Here is a 17,372-nt window from a genome sequence, read left to right as displayed (position 1 = left end):
GGCACTGTGAACTCCAAGGTTGTTTCAGAGAGCGTGGTCTGGGGGGAAGGCTTTTGAATTAGAACTCAGTGTTAACTCTCTGGTGACCAAGAAACTCTGCTCATTTCTCTCTCCAGGATTACGTCCAGGCTTTGACGGGCTTTTGCTATGATGGAGTGGAAGGCCTCATCTACCTGGTTCTCTTCTCCTTTGTCACAGCCCTCATGTTCAGTTCCATTGTGTGCAGTGTCCCACACACTTGGCAGCAAAAGAGGTATAGAGAGGGTTCAGATCCTGTAGTGTTGTAGAGCTGTTTCCTAATGAAGACTAGCGATTGGATTTGTGCCCATGAGCATCTGGAACACTTTCCCATGTGATCCCACGAGCGTGAGGCCTTCTTAAGCGCAGGTCCAAAGGAAAAAAAACTGCTGGCGTTTGCTCTGGTTGTGATTAATATTTACATCTGAACTTTGCTGTGCTGGAATACTATGTGCAAAGAGTATTCAGTACGCTGTAGGACTAGAGTCAAGTCAGATGAATGATTATAGCTATAGAGAAAGGCACATGCTTGAACTATGTGCTTCTCTGCACAGTACCTCTTCTCTTGCATTGCTCTGGCATTTGTTCTAGTACAGGGAAGAGAGCTAGGGTGAGCAGCAGCTCACACTTGCCTTTCTTGGCTTTGCTAACACTAGGGCAACTGACTTACATAGCTAATAGAAATACAAAATGGTCTTGTCTGCAATAGCATGGGCAGATAAGATGCTTGCACATTGGTTGTAATCATGTACAGCAGGGTTGTTTGGAACTACTATTAATGATGGTAAGCAGGCTGATCATAAGCCTCAAGCAAATCTTCCCAGGGCCTCAGCAACTGGCTGCTGTACCACATGCAGCTGTTAAAATAGCTTTGGATTTTCTGTTTTCTGTTCTTGTAGAAGGCTATTAGGCTGTGCAGCAATTTCTCCACTGTGGTCCTGAAACATGACTTTTGTGGTCTAAGCCTAAGCTCAGGGTTCAAAGTAAAATGGAACGTCCAGAACAACAGTAGGAAGCCAGAGCCCGCCAGGCCTGCAGTGCCCACAGAGAAAGCCTTGGGAAATGTGTCGGAATAGTGCTGCAGAAAATGGCTGGTTTCCTTGGCTCTTCCACATCCAGCTGTAGAGGTGTTTTCAAGAAGAGAATGGCAGTCTGTTTGAAGGAGAGAGATTTATACCGTGCTATCTCTCGTGCTGCCCATACCATCAGCCCCAGCAGGCTCTGCTGCTGCTGCGAACTGTAAGATTCCCTCTTGCATTATCTGGAGCACTGCTTCTTCCTCTGGCTCCCTCCGGGAGGTGGAGGATGTCATACTTTATTGCCTGTAAGAAGCTGTACAGGCTGCAATTCCCTGATTAAATCTTCAGTGCCACCTGGTGGTGCAGAAACTGCAAGTGGTGGTGGGGATGCTCTAGTGATGTCCATGGTGTTTCTCCCCAGCAGCAGTATGTTTCACGTTGAATGTTTTTCTACCCTTGTCCAGTATCACTAAAATGTACTTCAGATGTTGATACTTCACCCCATAATAAGGGAAATAAAATAATAGCGTGTGCTGTTTAGGAGAGACAGGAGAATGGTATGGGAAGGGGAAAAGGAAATCAGCTTGCAAACTGCTCTGCTCTGTATTAAAATTGATTTAAATTCCTGACCTTTCTGAGGGAAGAAAGGCTCTAGAAACAAATGTTGCAGCTTAATACATGTGGAGACTTGTGAAGCTGAAGCGCACACTGTGCAACCATCATGGAAGTTCAGTCTTATCCTCAAAAGCCCTTTGGACGTTGCTGCAAGGAATGGAAGGACACAGATTGCAGCTCTGAAGGATGCTTTGCAGAATGCATGGCAATGCATCCTTACTACCTCTTTTACATATATTTTTTTTCTGAAGTACTGTGTATTTTTGGGATGCATGTCCTTTCTTTGGTTATGTGACTGGGCAGCTGAAGAACCATATTGTCTGCCAAGCCCTGAGAGAAGACCGTAGGGAGACTGCAGGGGATCGTGCAGTCTGAAAGTCCAGATGGTATCTGTGGGAGGTCTGAGTCACAGTGGTGTAGGCTGTGTTTGACACTGCCACCCTGAGGCATCCCAACTGGGTATAAATGCGGAGGTGTGGAGGATGGTTGGGAGGTTCCTAGGATTGCCATGGTTTCCTGCAAACCCCACGTGTGGGGTAATTGTAGGGTTCTAGGAGGAACTTCTTTTCCTTCTTGCAGAAGCTCAGATGATGATGGGGAAGAAGAATCAGCTGCTCAGGGGAGCAGACAGACACACGATAATCTTTACAGAGTGCACATGCCCAGCCTCTATAGCTGTGGGAGTAGTTATGGCAGTGAGACCAGCATTCCAGCAGCAGCACACACAGTCAGCAATGCTCCCGTCACAGAGTACATGTGAGTATCCTGACAAAAAGGCTGAATCGCATCTCCTGCAAGTTGCTGCGCTCAGATGTTGTAGTTGCAGGGCTGGTACTTTCAACTAAGCGGTGGAAGTGATAAAGGATTCTGTCTGAAATGTCAAAAGGCATGTTTTCTGATTAGCATCTACTGGGATAGCCTAAAAGTACTGCAGCGGAAAGGCAGCGTATTAGGCAGCATACTCAAAAATGATAGAACCTGCTTTGTACTGTGGGATTTAGACATCTGTCCACAGAAAAGGGAAGCAGTGTTGTCCAGGCTCCTTATTGCACAATGGCTCTGATCCCTTTGAGGCTCTGCTCTTCAGACAGAGCCGTTTTGACAGAAGATTTTAAGCCTCCTTAGAGACCGAGAGCCATAGCAAAACCTGCAGGCTCTTTCCTTCCCCGTGTTTGAAGTCAGCTCTGGTATTTGTTGCAGTCTGGAGCTGTGTGGTCCAGGTGGGACCTTTGGAGCTTTCTCCAGAAGTGCCAAACCCTGATGGCTCTCCGACTCCCTTTTGGGGCCCATCTCTTTCGGGCTGGCACACGGTTTTGTTCTTCCCCTTAGATTCTGTCCTCATTTTATCTCCAGTTCTGCAGCCTGGCAGTTCTGGCTCTGTAGAGAGGCAGATTTTTCGCAGAAACCTATTTTTAATTCATTCGATGTGATTCAGTGTGGGCTGTTCCGAGTAAGAGTGTAAAGACAGCGTTATTTCCCTTCGCCTGAGCTCTAATTGTGTGTCTGAAAAAGGGGATCCACCTGGCCTGTAAGAAAAGCTCTGAGGGAGACTGATCTGCTGCAGTAATTCTGGGGGTGCGTGTGCTGTGTCCCATGTCCCTGTCAGAGACCCTCCCCGGAGAAGTGTGGCACGTGCCCCCGTTACCATGTGTGTCTTCCTTTCCTAGGAGCCAGAATGCAAATTTCCAGAACCCCCGTTGCGAGAATACCCCGCTCATTGGCCGGGAGTCCCCACCTCCCTCAGTAAGTCTCTCTTTACTGCTCCTCTCTGCTTCAGCGACTTTGGGGAATACACATTTACCACTTCTGTATACTCTCAAGGGAGCTGATTGTGCAGTTCAGCACAGGATCTGGCCCATAAATCGAAGCAGTATAGACGAGCCACGTCTCACCTGCCACGGAGAGCAAAACTTAACTATGCTACTTTTGACATTGCACATAAAAACAATAGCACTAAATCTATTAATGTTAGTAATCTTATGGGCCCAGTCCTGCCAACACTGAAATGCATGAGTGTCTTGGTGGGTGACTTCAGCAGGATGATTCACTTGCATGCAGTATTCTTGTTACCTCTGGCACTGCACTGATTCCTTAAGCTTAAAAAGAAGATTGTTAAAGCAGTAAGCTCAGAGTTATTGCTGAACCTCTCTCCTTAATTTGCCCTGAAGAGACAGTGGGATGAAACTTGTATTTTTTTTGTTGTTGTTGAGATTATTTTTTTAAAATCTTTTGTTTTACAACTCTTTTACTTTCTTTAGAAGCTATTTTTGTATTTAATTTCCTATGGAGGGGGAGGAAAAAAAAAAACCAACAAAGACGTTCATGGAAGGTTTTGATATCCTGTGAACCTTACTTACACTGGAACTTGGAGAACATGCCATCGCAGTGCTCGCTAACTTGGTGTGATTGCAGAGGTTGAGTAGTAGCATGATTAGTAATCAGCCAGTCTTCAAGTGTAGGTAAAGAAAATGCACTCAGTGGGACACGATTCAAATTCACGGCAAGGGGAGAAAGGAGTAGTGGTGGGAAGGGGGACAATCACATTCATGGTTTCACTTCAAAATGACCAGTTCATCTCACCATAGATGAAGTAGAATAGCACAAAGGGGATCCTCGACTTGGTAGTTGGCCGGATCTCTTGCAACCTTCTTAGAAATACAAATAGGTGGGTTTTTTTTTTTGTCCTGATGCCTGGTGTTCTGAACAGAAGCTCTGGTAGCGTTATCTGCTCTCAGCAATGAGACAGTCCTCAGAAGAGCTGACGTGTTGCACACAGTATGGTGTGGCAAGAGCTTGCTTTACCACTGGCGTTTCCTGCCACTATCCCTCTGGAACTGCCAAGACATATGTTCCTTCTGTGTCTGTAGGCCAAGGTCCTGCCTCCCCTTCCCCTACTGCTCTTTTGCTTCAGAAAAAAAGCACACTCCTTTCCGCAGGGGCTTTAGTTATGCAAGATGTTTCCTGGTTCTTCAGTAGCTGTTTGCGTTAATACCCTGAAAGGGGAACTGAGTCCTGGTGCCTTGGGCTGATTTCTGGGAGGAGATAAAGATGAGATTTTATTTTTATTTTTGCAGAGGAACTTGACTTGACAGCAGTCTGTGTGGTCTATAGGGACGTGCACGAGTGGGGGAAGGAGGAGAGTGCACTGCTGCTCCTGTAGACAGCAGAACTTTTGCCTCGGTGAAGCAAGGAATGGGCTGTAGGATAAGTGTGGTTTCTGGAAGGGCATACTGATAGGTGGGGAGAGAGAAAATCCTTTCTACGGTCCCGCAGAAGAGTCAGTCAGCAGAGGAGGGGCACTTTTCTGTTTCTGTGTTCACAGCTCTCCATAGTAGGTGGCTGAGATCATATGGAGGCAGAAGAACTTGCGGGACCTGTTTATGGCAAATTATCTGTGGAAGGAGAGAGATGGGAGGATAGTAATGCTCATGTCTCTGCCTCTTACTGGGAGGGAGAAGGGGAGTTCACCATGCAGGTAGGGTATATCCAGTGAGTGGACAGAGCTGATGCATTCCGTTTAGCTTTCTTTCTGAGAACAGATGGTGAAAACTGAGATGTGATGATCCTGCTGCATTGTTTGTCCGTTACTTTTCCTGGCTTTTTGTTTGTTTGTTTTTTTCCCTCTTCTCATTCCTTCTGTTTTCTCCTTCTTGCCACAGGGCTATTCCTTTAGGGTTGTAGAGCCCACCTTGTCACTGACACACACCACAGCGTTTCACTTGCTTGCACTGTATTTTTCATGCACGTTGAGGCTGCACTCTCTTTTTCTCTCTTTCTTGCGTCATCACAGTTGTATTTGGCTGCCATGGACAGTAGCAGCCATATGAGCTGGCAGCTTAAGCCCTCGGACAGTGCACGGACATACTGGTAACAGCGCCCGCAAATGGAACAGGTACTGGAAACAAAAAGGTCCTTCTTGCTCAACCCCTTCTCCACTCCCAACCACTCCTCATCCCTGCACTGTTTATCCCAGGCCAGTGCCTTTTATTTCTTCACATTCCTTTCCTCTGCACCTCCCCCCCCCATTCCCTCCTGCCAAGGGTTAAAATTACTCAGTTTTGCTCTGGTGCAGACTCAAGCAGCAGGTTTAACCTTGGAAAGGCTTCTGGTGCTCGATGTGATGGCTACGGAGGCCCGTGCCTCTCAACGGCTCACTCATGGCTGCTTTACCTCAGAGCGCACACTGGAGGACAGCTTGAATGCTCAGTCCTGAGCACTGCTTAAATGTGGAATTAATGGTGCACTTTAAATGCAGAATTAAATCCCATCCCAAGAAGCTGCTTGATAGCAAGAACCAATCTAGTAGATTTTCAGCCAGGACCAGTTCTCTTATTTCAGCTTTTTGGCTTCCCTCGATCCCTGCTGCTGTTCTTTTGGTATTGACTGCTCATAGCAGCGTGTGCCCCAAACCACAGATGTTTATCAGCCACGTGCTTTAAGCTCCTCAGTAGGATTTTTAATTTGTTGAAAGGCTCTGGTTGGTAGTGGTGGCCTGTCCTAAAGAGTCATTTCAGTGCCTGTTAGATCTCTGTGCAGCTTCTCCTTGCATTTAAAGTCAGAAAGGAGTCAGTTTAAAGACCACTTCCCTAAGGGTCCAGGCATAAGCACTAAGATTTATTTCACTCTGTTTCAAAACCTTTTACTGTTTTGTTTGTTCTGTGTATGTCCAACTCATTTCATCCATCTCCCATGGGCTGTGTGAACAGAGCCCCCTTAGCATCATTTCGCTGTCTGAATTTTCAATGTGCTGTTGTTGCTGACGGTCTCCAAGATAGCCAATGTGTCTTCCCTCACAGTAGTCCATCAGAAAGCCACTTGCATACAGAAAGAGTAGGTGGTCTGCATTAGGCCTTCGAGTTTTTAGCTTGGTTGAATACAGGGTGTAATGAAAGCTCCCAGGCAGCTCATCTGGTGTAAAGGATAGCTTGCTCCCCCAGGGGAGCTACAGCCATGCAGTGACTGGAAGGTGCTGGTTCCAGTTGGAATAAAGGGGCTATTGCTTTTGGCCTGTGCAGTCAATGACCCCTATCTTAATTCTGTTCCCAGAAGGATGTGTCCATAAAGCTGCTATTCCTCTATTTCTGCTGTTCTTGCTGGGACTTCTCTTAGCCTTGCATTGGATTCCTTTCTGTCATGTTGCTGCTTGGTCTGTGCTCTTGCTGCCTCTTGCCATTTGTCTGCCTGTCTTGTGACGTGCTGGGAAGCGTGCTGTCTGACTTGGATGTCTCAGTGCCCTCTGCCATGGTGCATGAACACAAACCTGTCTTGAAGCATGGTGCTGGAACCTGTGGAAGGGTCACAACTTCCTTCAGTCTTAAGCCTCGTAAAGACTGCTCCTGGGCTCATGGTGGTGTTTCTGCTTCCTGCAGGTGGTATTGTAGCAAAGTCAGAAAACTGCTTATGAGTCTATTCCAGGAAATAAAATACTGCCTGGTGGGGGAAAATTCTAGGGTCTTTATACTGGGCTTGAATTATCCTCTGGGCTGGAACGTGACCTCAGTCTCTACTGTCTTCTGTTTCCCTAAGGTCACACCCAGAGTTAATGTGGCTGTCTGCAGGGCTAAGAAAAAGCCATTGCATTCTTTCCAAGACTTTAAAAACAAACAAAACAAACAGAAACTCTGTTCTTTTGACTTGGTCAACTTAAATCTCTTTGAATTCAGAACCCACTGGCTGGAATTGGCTGTTTTCCCTCCGTGTTGTACCTTCCATTCATAATGATACCAAACCCTGTGTGTTTACTGTGCTGTAGCTATTTGAGAGGTGGATCAACCTTTAAGAACTTGACTCCAGAAACTTTGGTCTTTATTGGCTTACTAAAATAGCTCTGGCAGGAAATCAAAGTCAGGGTAGCCAAAGAGATGTATTTATTTTAACTACAAATAGTCAATGGTTTTTACTTGGAGTCATGGTTTCACACGGTAAGTGATCTTCCAGAGCAGCTCTGTTAGCAGTGAAGTACTCACAATCTGCACAGTTCACAGGACTTGGTAGAATTTATGGTCTCTAAAATTAACCAGTTATTCTCATTATTATTATTTTTTGCAATGAATGATTCCTTTGTATGCAAGCTACTTCTGTTAATCACCTCACTCTTACGTGCTCACTAACCATACCTATGAAGGTTTATGCCCTCAACAAGGCTAAATGTGAATGGTTCTCTTTCTTTCAAGAGGTGCAAAATAAACTCTTGTGCAATCAGCTGTGTTTGTCCTAGCTGACTGGTAAGTGCCTGGGAGGTGTGCTGTGTTGGCTAACACAAGCCACCCGGAGGAACAGCAGCAAGAAGTCTGTTAGGCCCTCTGCTTGGGGTAGCTAACAGCGTGGAGAAGGCATTGACCTCCTTGCTGTATTTAAAAGGGTATAAGAGGGCATAAAGGCACCTGGGTGCTGAGAGTACTGGAAGAATCGATGCATTGTGCATGTTCTTTGCCTTCTATGCCAGCTCATCTTTAAAGGAAACTACGTGCAACTGTGTGCATGATGGCTGTGTCAGGCAGTGTATCCGGGTCACCTGAGAGCAGAGACCAAGCCTTTCTTAGCTCCAATCTGTGCTCAGGCTTAGAAGTCTTTAGATCCTTTTTTTAAAAGAAGTTGAAGTCTAAGTTATTTTAATAGTGAATAGTACAGTTTGGTTACATATCCATGTGACTGGCGAGTTTCTGCTGATACATCTTCATTTGTTGGCCTGTCCAGATGCTGGGATCTGTGTATTCCACAGCATCTTTCCATTGCTTCACAGCAAAGGATGCACTGAAGTGCTTAGATGAGAGACTGCTGCTGACAGCATGTGGAGCAAAGCATTCATGCAGTGAGTCTAATGTAGTTACTAAATATTCAGTGCATGCTTGTGGAGCTGTGCTGGTTATAAGAGGTGTGTGGAAGTTCTAGTTCTGTTTCCAGTTTTCAACCCAACTTTTCATGGCCGTTAAAAATACCCTGAACAGAAGGAGTAACTGGTTCAAACTGTAATGGGAAAAGGTTCAGAGGTACCAAAATCCTGAGTTAAGGAGAGAACATCAGCCCTAACTCTGACTATTGGGTCTTGATTTGTTCCTTGTGGTGGATTGCAGGTAGGTTTGAATGTAAAAATGCATTCTGCTTGACTGTCCAAATCTCACGGTCCTGATTGCTTTGTTTCAGTGACACTTTAGGCTACTGTGGGGTTTTTTTTTTTCTTGGGGGAGGAAGGAGCAAATTCTTTTTAACTTCTCTTTCCACAATGAGTACATTACTGAGATATGGGTTCATCAAGTGGTCCATCTTGATTGTTAATGTTCTAAAGAAAGTTGGTGCTGCAAGTTGTGTGCTGAATCTATAGGATTTCCATGATCCTAGAAGATTTTTTTTTTGTAAATACATCTTGCAAAACCTTAACAACTGCAAATTTTCTGTTCATACTCATCTCCAACCATGCTTTGCATACGGAATACAAATGGAAAATGAGCAATCAGATGCATTTTGCCTTCTAAGATGCTCTTCTTAGCATGATGCTTGCCTGGAAGTTTCAACGTTATTCTATCTGAACGTGTCCTGCATATCCTATGAGAAAGTCATTTGACTTCTAAGTCCCTTTGAGCCCTCTGGGTTAGTCTCATGTTTTAATAATGCCTGAAACTTCATTTCTGAAACAGCAATCATATTTTATAAACTGTATGGAGTATAGTCCTTAAACTGGCTCAGCTTGGCATATTCTACCTCTTGTTCTCACTGGCAAAAAAAAAGAAAATACATCTTAAAAAGAGAAAGAACATGCATACCCTTTGTCTTCTAAATATAGATGCTGTTTCTGGGCCAGAGTTTTATATTAAGATCCATGTTCTGCAGGAATTTTTCCCATTATGGAAGATAGTAAAAGATGAGTGTGCAAATAAGCCACAGGTATCTTCGTCTTCTGCCAATGGGGTCAGCCCTGCTGAAGGAGCAGCATCTCTCTTCTATTGTACAGAGGTTCAGCCCGGTTTGGTCTTTGAAGGAAAACTGAAAATGCTGTTAAATCTCTGAAACCTCCTTTGAATAGCCAGGCTTTTGAAAGCCTAAGGATGCCTCATAATGTTCTTTCCCAGCGGGCAAGATAAATCATGGCTCCTGGTGTGGAACTGCCTTCCCGTTGTCTCTTTGCCAGCTTAACTGGCTATTTTATGTGGTACAGTTTTAAAGGTGATAATAAGTCAGTATGCTGAAGAGCACTCTTGGGAAGTAAGATGTGAATGTTACAGAATTATTCAAGCTCCTGCTGGTATTAAAAAGAGGGAAAAGCACCTGTCCTCATTGCTTGGTTTGGAATATCGTGGTAGCTGAATCCCAGAAGCACTAACATGGCCACGATCAAAGCACTGAACACGCTGACACAAAGAGGAAGAGTCTCTCCTTCTTACTGCACTGTATTTGCATGCTTTTCAGCTCAGTATCCAAAGCTGGATGGCATGTTATCTCGGTAGCCTCTGGGAGCTGTTTGGGATTACCTTGCTTTGAATAAAAAAACTATAGAACAACCCCCAAGCCAAAGACACCTCTGTGAGCTTCTTTTCTCACCCCCAAGCTGAAGTCTTGTCTACTGCTTCATGGTTCACAGGCTGGATCCCGTGCCATGGTGGATAATTAACCACCTGATTGCTATTAGATAGCTAATGTCTTGTTGGATGGCAGCCTGTTTCCAGTCTGGTGGGGTCTGTTCTTTCTCAGGCATAAATTGTTCACAGGGATTCCTTCTTCCACACTTTCCTTTCAAAGTGTCCATTTGTGGTGCATGCAATCTTCTGATGACCTCATTGCAGAGAAATGCAATGAACTTTACACCCATTTTCTTTTCAACCTCCTTTTCTGGCATGGTTGAAAGAGGCAACGCAACTAAAAGAGGACGAAGGCGTGAGGTGGGTTTTTACATCTGTATCATTTCCATTTCCCTTTCTTCTCCCAAGTGAAATATGGCACATTTTGACTCAATAACTGTAGGACTTCCTCCTCTATAGAGAGCTTGGATAAATCATTAGCCCATGTGCACTGACCTGGCCAGCATCCTTGCAGCAGGCTATACCTGTGTGTTGCTCTACACAGTGATGTGTGAAGCTCTCCTTGTCAGACCAAGCCAGCAGCTCCTTGGTACGCAGCAAATACTGCTTATGTTGTGCTGGGAAGTGATTGCAATCTGTTGTTCTGTTCTAACATTATTCGTTCTGACTTCTCTGTTCTGTTTCTTTGTTTGTTTGTTGTTTTCTTGTCTTGTTTTCCTCCAGTACACCTCCAGCATGAGAGCCAAATACCTCGCCACCAACCAACCTCGTCCAGATGCTGGCAGTGTGCATTAAGATGCAAAAGCAAAAAAGAAAAAGCAAAAGAAAAAGAAAAACAGCAACACGATAAAAACCAACAAAAAACAACAGCAACAAAAACCCACATGTGCAGTCAGACAAAACAACGTGCCAACTGCTGTGCCCCTGTGCTGTCCTCGTAGAACAATCCTGCTGTTCTGCCCCAAATCCAGTGCAGCTCCTTCTGTTTCTCCAGCTCGGAACACCCCTCCAACCTCGTACCTGCCCACCGGAGTGGAAGCCCCTTTTGAATTCAAGCCTTCACTTTGTTGTACCTGATGTACAAGAGAGAGCAAGCGTGTGAGGGCAAAGCGGCTGAGAGATTACCTGCCTGCCCTGGGCTCCGCCTGCCTGGGGCCAGCTTTGTTGGAGTAACCTGGTAGAAAACATTGGGGAATATCTTCTGCCCGCATTTTTTTCTCCTTCAGTTCCCCACAGGGATGTGGTGAAAGATGGCGGTAGATCTTCTGCTGAGGGATCAGCAGAGCTGCTCAGTCTGTCACATGCTGAAGAGGCAGAGGCTCGGTGGCTGTGACAACGTGCAACCAGGGGAAGCTGAGTTGATGCGCAACACGGCATGGTGGTGGGAGTCCCCTGGTCCAGTGCCCTGTGTGGGGGAAGGGAACCCCCTGCCTCTCGATGTCACTGCATATCCACTGTAATTTGGGAGCCTGTGGTCCTGTTCTAGGAAAAAAAACCCACTCCACTACCCTGATAACACCTTTTTTAAACCACTAAGAAAATGCCTTTTTCTTTCCCACTGTAGCTAGCATGTGAATTCTCGAGGAGGAGCAGAGGATCCCAGCACCATTTAACTTCCCTGTCCATTGCTCTGAACCTGACCTCTCTGCTCCATCAGGGAAGCCCAGGTACTTGCAGATGGCATTCTGCAGCAGGGTGCTGCCTTTATCAGGCTGACACAGATCAAACCAGAGCCAGCCACCACCCACTTGGTGCCAAACTTTTCCAGGAAAAGACTTTGTGGTGGGGATTTTTGCACTAAAGAGTTTCAGCTCTCTGATGCTAAGTCTTATGGGACAGTCAGCTTGTGAAAACAAGAGGGGCTACAAGCACCGATGGATTTAGAGTAAACGCAAGCTCTCCCTGCAGGAGTGACCTGTGAACTCTGCTGGACTTTCTTCTTGTTTTCTTTTTTTTTTTTATCACCATTTACAGCACAGGGTTGCTGAACTGGCACTGACAGAGGTTTTTTGGAGCCTCAATCCTAACAAACTCACAAGATCATCAGTATATCCTCTGTGCTTCAGAAACAGAAGCCCAAACGCCATCTGGATAACGTCGTGACTGTCAGAACATTTTTATTCTCTTTGTTTTTGTTTTTCAAGGCACATTGCTAACCTCTATCTGACCGTATTAAGGCACATGTAGGCATTTTTCTAGCTACGAGGCAGAACAAAGCTTGCAAAAGGGCAGCTGGGTGCCTGCAAAGGGCAACATCCTCCACTGGTGCTGTACTTCCCACTGAAGAGCAGTGCTCCAACAGGCACTGGCAGCTTCCTACTGGAAGAGGAGTCTGCCTCATGAGGGGCTGGTAGTACTGTAGAGTAATGGCCTTCCAGCAGGGAAACTATGATGTTCCTTCGTGGTTTCTTTTGTTTGTTTTACCTCTGAGCAGGGGCATCTTAGTGCAGCTGCTGAGCGTGGCATGAAGTAACTGGCAGAAGAAACGGAGTGGGAAATATCCCTCAAACTGGAGCTGAGCCATTGGCAGAGGCAGTTCATCTTCACCTCCGTAACGTTCAGACTCAGGGTCTGTTGATCCCACGTTTGCTGTACGAGGCGCAAAATCTACCGATCTGCCTTTCCTCAAGTCAGTTGCCTTCTTGCAGTGAGGTAAGAATTGCTCCTCGCAGGTAGCTGAGATGATGGCATTTGCTGTGAATGGGGACCAGCTGTGTGCAAAGCGAGCTTTGTGCTCCTCACAAGGAGATAAACCACTAACAGACTGAAAAAGATACAGGCCAGCTTTTACCCTTGAAAGGGATGAGAAAGAAAGGGAAGAAGAGGCATCACAGGATGAGATTTGGGAGAAAACTTCACCGTAAATCTCTGGAAGCAGGATTTTCTTGCTCAGGACTGAGTAGGCCTTTCAGACACGTTTGATGGGCTTCACACATACCTCGGTGTTATCAAATAACAAGGGCAGGGAGAGTGCTGCAGGGTGTATGGGGGGACACTGTGGCTCACGAGTACCAGATTTTCCAACCTGTCCTAAAGCCTACCAGAAAACCCAAGGAGTAGAGCATGTGGCATGCTTAACTTGCAGGGTCCAAAGTGTGGAATTGCTATCCGGGGGCAGCAGAACCTTCCCCTTTCTTGGAAGAAAGAAGCAAGATGTATACAATCTTAATTAAGGCCAAATTGTTCTGTCCCTGCAAGCATGTGTCCAGATTGCTACTTAGGCTATCATTTCTAGGGGGGCTGCCCTAAATCTGTGGCCTGATCCTACTCCCTGAAGGCAAACGTTCTGGAAGCTGGAGGGCGTGGGGAGCCCTGTGAAGACAGGTGCTTCTGTATATTGCCTCTGCCGTGTACAGAATGCATCTGGAACGGTGTGTGACTGCACTTTGGGAGGGGCTGCATCTGAGTTGTCACAGTGGCACTGCCTGCCGCAGCAGGGGTAATGGGGAAGCCTGTGCCTCTTGTTTGCAGCATCTGATGCAGCAGCCACCTTGACTTGCTTCTTTCCAAGGTTCGGCACAGCCACCCTTACCACCCACAACAACTTCTGACAACTCTTGGGGCTTGCAGCAAGGCACAGATGTGGAGATATGCGCTCTCTGACTTCAAAATATAACTGGAAAGAATGTTTTGGAGATGACATTTTGCTCTCCGGAGGCCAGCATAACATGACTGCAGTGTGAGCTGTGTACTTTTGTCCAGCCAGCACTTCCTTTACTTGACATGGATATTGCACTTTTGTAAAGCATCCTGGAACTCTGCTGCCCCGCTGCATGCTGTGCAGAGCGCTGGATAGGAAACACAGACAAATGGTTTGGTTTTCCTTTAGTATTGTTATTACTTTTTCTTTTTTTCTTCTTTTTTTTTGTTTTTTTTTCTTCTTTTTTTGTTTTTTACTGGAACCTTGAGCAACAGCATGGCATTTCTGCAGGCTGGTCTGAGTAGATCTGCTGAAGAACAGATGGCCTTTGCCTATTCCTATGGCTGCGACGCAATCAGTCTCATCCATATGGTCACATTTTGTCTGAGGAGGGGACTCTCAGAAGCCAAGATCTCCCAGACTCTGTGCCTCCCTCTCGAGCGAACAGCAGGTGCTATCTGGCAAAGACTCATCTGTTCTAGATGGCATTCATGGTCGAGGGAGCCCAAACTCTTCGAGCTGTAGGAGGGAAAGCTGTAGAGATTTCTCTCTCTTCCATTGCGTGTCCTTGTTCTTAATGTGACAAAAATGCCCAGGCCATATCGCTTGGTGTGTCCCAGCTGACCTTATCAGAACATTTATCATGTTACTGGTTGCTGACAAAGGGGTCCAGAATTCAGGGGAGCTGAGATTGGCCTCTGGACACCTCACTGACTGCGGAAGGAGGGAGGCTCGTCCAGCTGGAGGCGACTGCATCGCTGAAGGCACTTCATGTTACTTTTTCAGAAGCACAAATGTGGTCATTGGCTTGTCTGGTTGGCTTGGTTTATTTCCACCACATCATCACGTGTGAATGACTTTTTCTTTTGAAACTGAGAACTCTTCCAAGCACACGAACATCTCCACAATGTGAAATGTAAATAGCATGTTGGACTCTCGTGTCCAGTGTTCAAGACTGCATTGTAATTGTAAAGGAAATCGAATCAAGACTTGGCTGTGAATTTCTTGTGCTGTCTTGGGAATATAACTGTAGTGTTTGTATCCTGTATGTATTATTAAACTGAGTTCATTTTATGTGCTGATAAAAGGGTTCAAGCTAAGGTTTTTAGCGTGCATCCATGTATCCAAATGTGAAGGATGGAGTGCTCCCTTCCCCTCCTGTCCTTTTTAAGTTTTCTCCATTTGATAGCTGTTAATTTTCCGTGTACAGTCATCTCAGCCAAGATGCAAGGATGTTCATGTGAGTGCTTTGAGGAGGACGCAGTGCATGAGGATTTCAATGATTCCTAAGTCAGGATTTCCATAGCTGTTCCCTAAAAAATATGTTGTGTTCACACGAAAAGTTTGGCCTTTCTGAGAGTAAATGCTTACTCAGGGGGCTGCTTAGCCATCGCTCATGAGAACTCTGGGTGCTGCCAGGTGTTAGCAGGCAGGAGTGAGTGGGTACCTATATGAGCAAGGTACAGATCCCCATATGGATAAATCCATGTTTAACTTCTGGTCCTATCATTTCCTTCTAGCAGCAGCAGAAATCACGCGCTGAGCCCTCTGAAGAGGAGGGAAGTGTTGTGGCTTGTTGGTTGTAGCCACCCTGCCTGACACAGGCTTGGGTTAGGTGGGTTTCTCCTTAGGTGGGGAGGGGTCTTTGCAGCACTTCCTACACAGGGAGCAAGGAGAAGCCAACATCTTCCCCCCGAAACCAGTCAGTGTAACCCACTGAACATCTTGGGCTGGGAGGGGAAAAGCCCTCTGGCAGATTCTGAGGAGTAGATCTCACACCTTGAGAGATGGGGCCTGGCAGGGCTGAGACTGTCCTCTAACCAGGTGGGTTCTGCTAGCACCAACTGCTCTCCTTTTCCAGAAGTGATGGGGGGTGTGGGAGTGGTGGGAGCTACAGGTGGCTTCTCCACTCCTTCCAAGAGGTCCAGCAGAAGCATCAGCTGTGTTGGTGGCAGTGCCTGGATGGCTAATGAGCAGTCTGTGCTTTGGGGGGAACGGTGTGGTCCCCGGCTGAGCCCCCCCGGTGAGCATTGCCCAAGAGAAGGGCTGTCATGGAGCCTGGAGCTCCCCGGTGCTCTCCCGGCCCCAAAGCAGAACATAAAAGGCCATGCAACCAGAACGTTCCAAACACTCCTTTCCAGAAGAGGAGAACTGTAGCATGAAGCTCTTAGGTGCTCTGCGTATTCGATACCACATCGCTCCTCGCTATGCAATTCCAAACTCCTTCCTTCCTCTTCCTCCTCCAATCTCACACGGAGACTTCTCCAGCAGCCTCTGCCCCGGGGGGGGCCCTGGGCTCCCCAAACAGCTTCGTTCCATTTGTTGTCCTCCACGTCGGGTCCGGGTGCTCCGCTGCTGCATCGCGTGCCTCAGGTCCCTTAGTAGTGGGCAGCCCCACGAGTCGTAGTCGCATCATTCAGAGGGCAGTTCTTTTCTTGGACACTGTGCACAGAAACCTAAAGACGAACACGTTCCTGGCCTTTTTGTAACTTTTCTGTTTTTCTTCTTAACCATAATGGTTGTATATCACACCACTTTATATACATATATAATATATAAATATATATAATTTTTTTTTTTTTAAACTTTGGACCTGCTAGTTCCTTTGGAGTGTTCCTGCACTTACCCAAAATGTTTTTAAATTGTGAGGGTTAAAGAGGATTGAGCCCATTTTTGTATCTTTACTTTTAATTCTGTAGTTCTATTGATTGTAATGTAGCTATTTTTTACTGTAACTTTTTGGTTTGCAAATACTAAAAAAAAAAAAAAAAAACAAAAAAACAACCCTAAATGTAATTTCTGTGGTTTCTATTCAGCTTGGGTTTCATGTTTTAAAAATAAACGATATAAAACCACCGTTCCTACTTATTGATTCGCGCTGCTCACAAACCTGCCTGCATGGTTGGTACCTCTCGTGCTTTGCGGTGTCCCCATGGGCTGAGGGCGGGCAGTACGGCTGTGAGATCGCTGTTGGGGGGGGGAGGAGAAGTGCCTGGTTGGATGGGTACCGCCTCACCAGGAGCTGATGCCCCCCATATGGCGCCGCTGTGTGACACCGCTGCTTTGGAGGCCGCTGGGGTGGGCTGGCATCCTTCGGTGGGGCTTTAGCTCTGTTAATGCAGTACTTACTGATGTGCTGTGTGCGTTGTGAGGCCACTGGTGTGGTGCAGAAACACCGATGGCTTTTTGCTGCCCCTTTCACCCCGATGTGAACCCACCAGAAACCGGTTTTCCTCCCTTCATTAATTATTGACAGATTTGCCTCTCCTTTTTACCCCCTTAAAAGAAGCACTTGTGTCTTCCATGCCCTGCCCCGCGCTGATTAAACCCGGCTGGGAGCAGCCACGGGCAGCTGATGGGAGGAGGGAAAATGAAGCCCCGGCAGTCAGCAGGTGAATACTGTACCAGGTGGTGACCCTCCCAGGGATGGGAGCAGCCTGTGCCCTTTCCCAGTGCTGGCAGCCGGCCGTACCCGGCAGGCTTCGCTCACTTGCGTGGGTCGAGGCGGGGCTGGTGCCTGCATGATGGTGGGGAGCGTGAGGAACGTGTTTGGATGAACCTCACCCT

The 17,372-nt window shown here is 46.6% G+C and overlaps 1 protein-coding gene across 4 annotated transcripts in view; it reads left to right on the top strand.

Annotated features, from left to right (window-relative positions):
• The window catches only part of TTYH3 (tweety family member 3), a 70,163-nt gene extending 53,502 nt beyond the window's left edge, over positions 1 to 16,661 (top strand). Inside the window, exons 11-16 of one of the 4 annotated variants that reach the window (XR_003077701.3) lie at positions 117 to 253; positions 2,232 to 2,408; positions 3,320 to 3,395; positions 5,443 to 5,544; positions 10,889 to 12,817; positions 13,677 to 16,661. Coding sequence is in view for 3 of the 4 variants with exons in the window: in XM_015294353.4 (XP_015149839.1) it covers positions 117 to 253; positions 2,232 to 2,408; positions 3,320 to 3,395; positions 5,443 to 5,523 (471 nt within the window). In the remaining variant the exon portion in view is untranslated. Of the gene's footprint in view, positions 1 to 116; positions 254 to 2,231; positions 2,409 to 3,319; positions 3,396 to 5,442; positions 5,545 to 10,888 lie in introns of all 4 variants that reach the window. The other 3 variants (XM_015294353.4, XM_015294354.4, XM_015294355.4) reach the window with 3 other exon arrangements.
• The last annotated feature ends 711 nt before the right edge of the window (positions 16,662 to 17,372 follow it).

This window comes from Gallus gallus, chromosome 14 (assembly GCF_016699485.2).
Source record: "Gallus gallus isolate bGalGal1 chromosome 14, bGalGal1.mat.broiler.GRCg7b, whole genome shotgun sequence".
In the NCBI taxonomy this organism is placed as follows: Eukaryota; Metazoa; Chordata; class Aves; order Galliformes; family Phasianidae; genus Gallus; species Gallus gallus.
The sequence above is the reverse complement of the archived record's forward strand: the minus strand, read 5'-3'. Positions and strand labels throughout refer to the sequence as shown.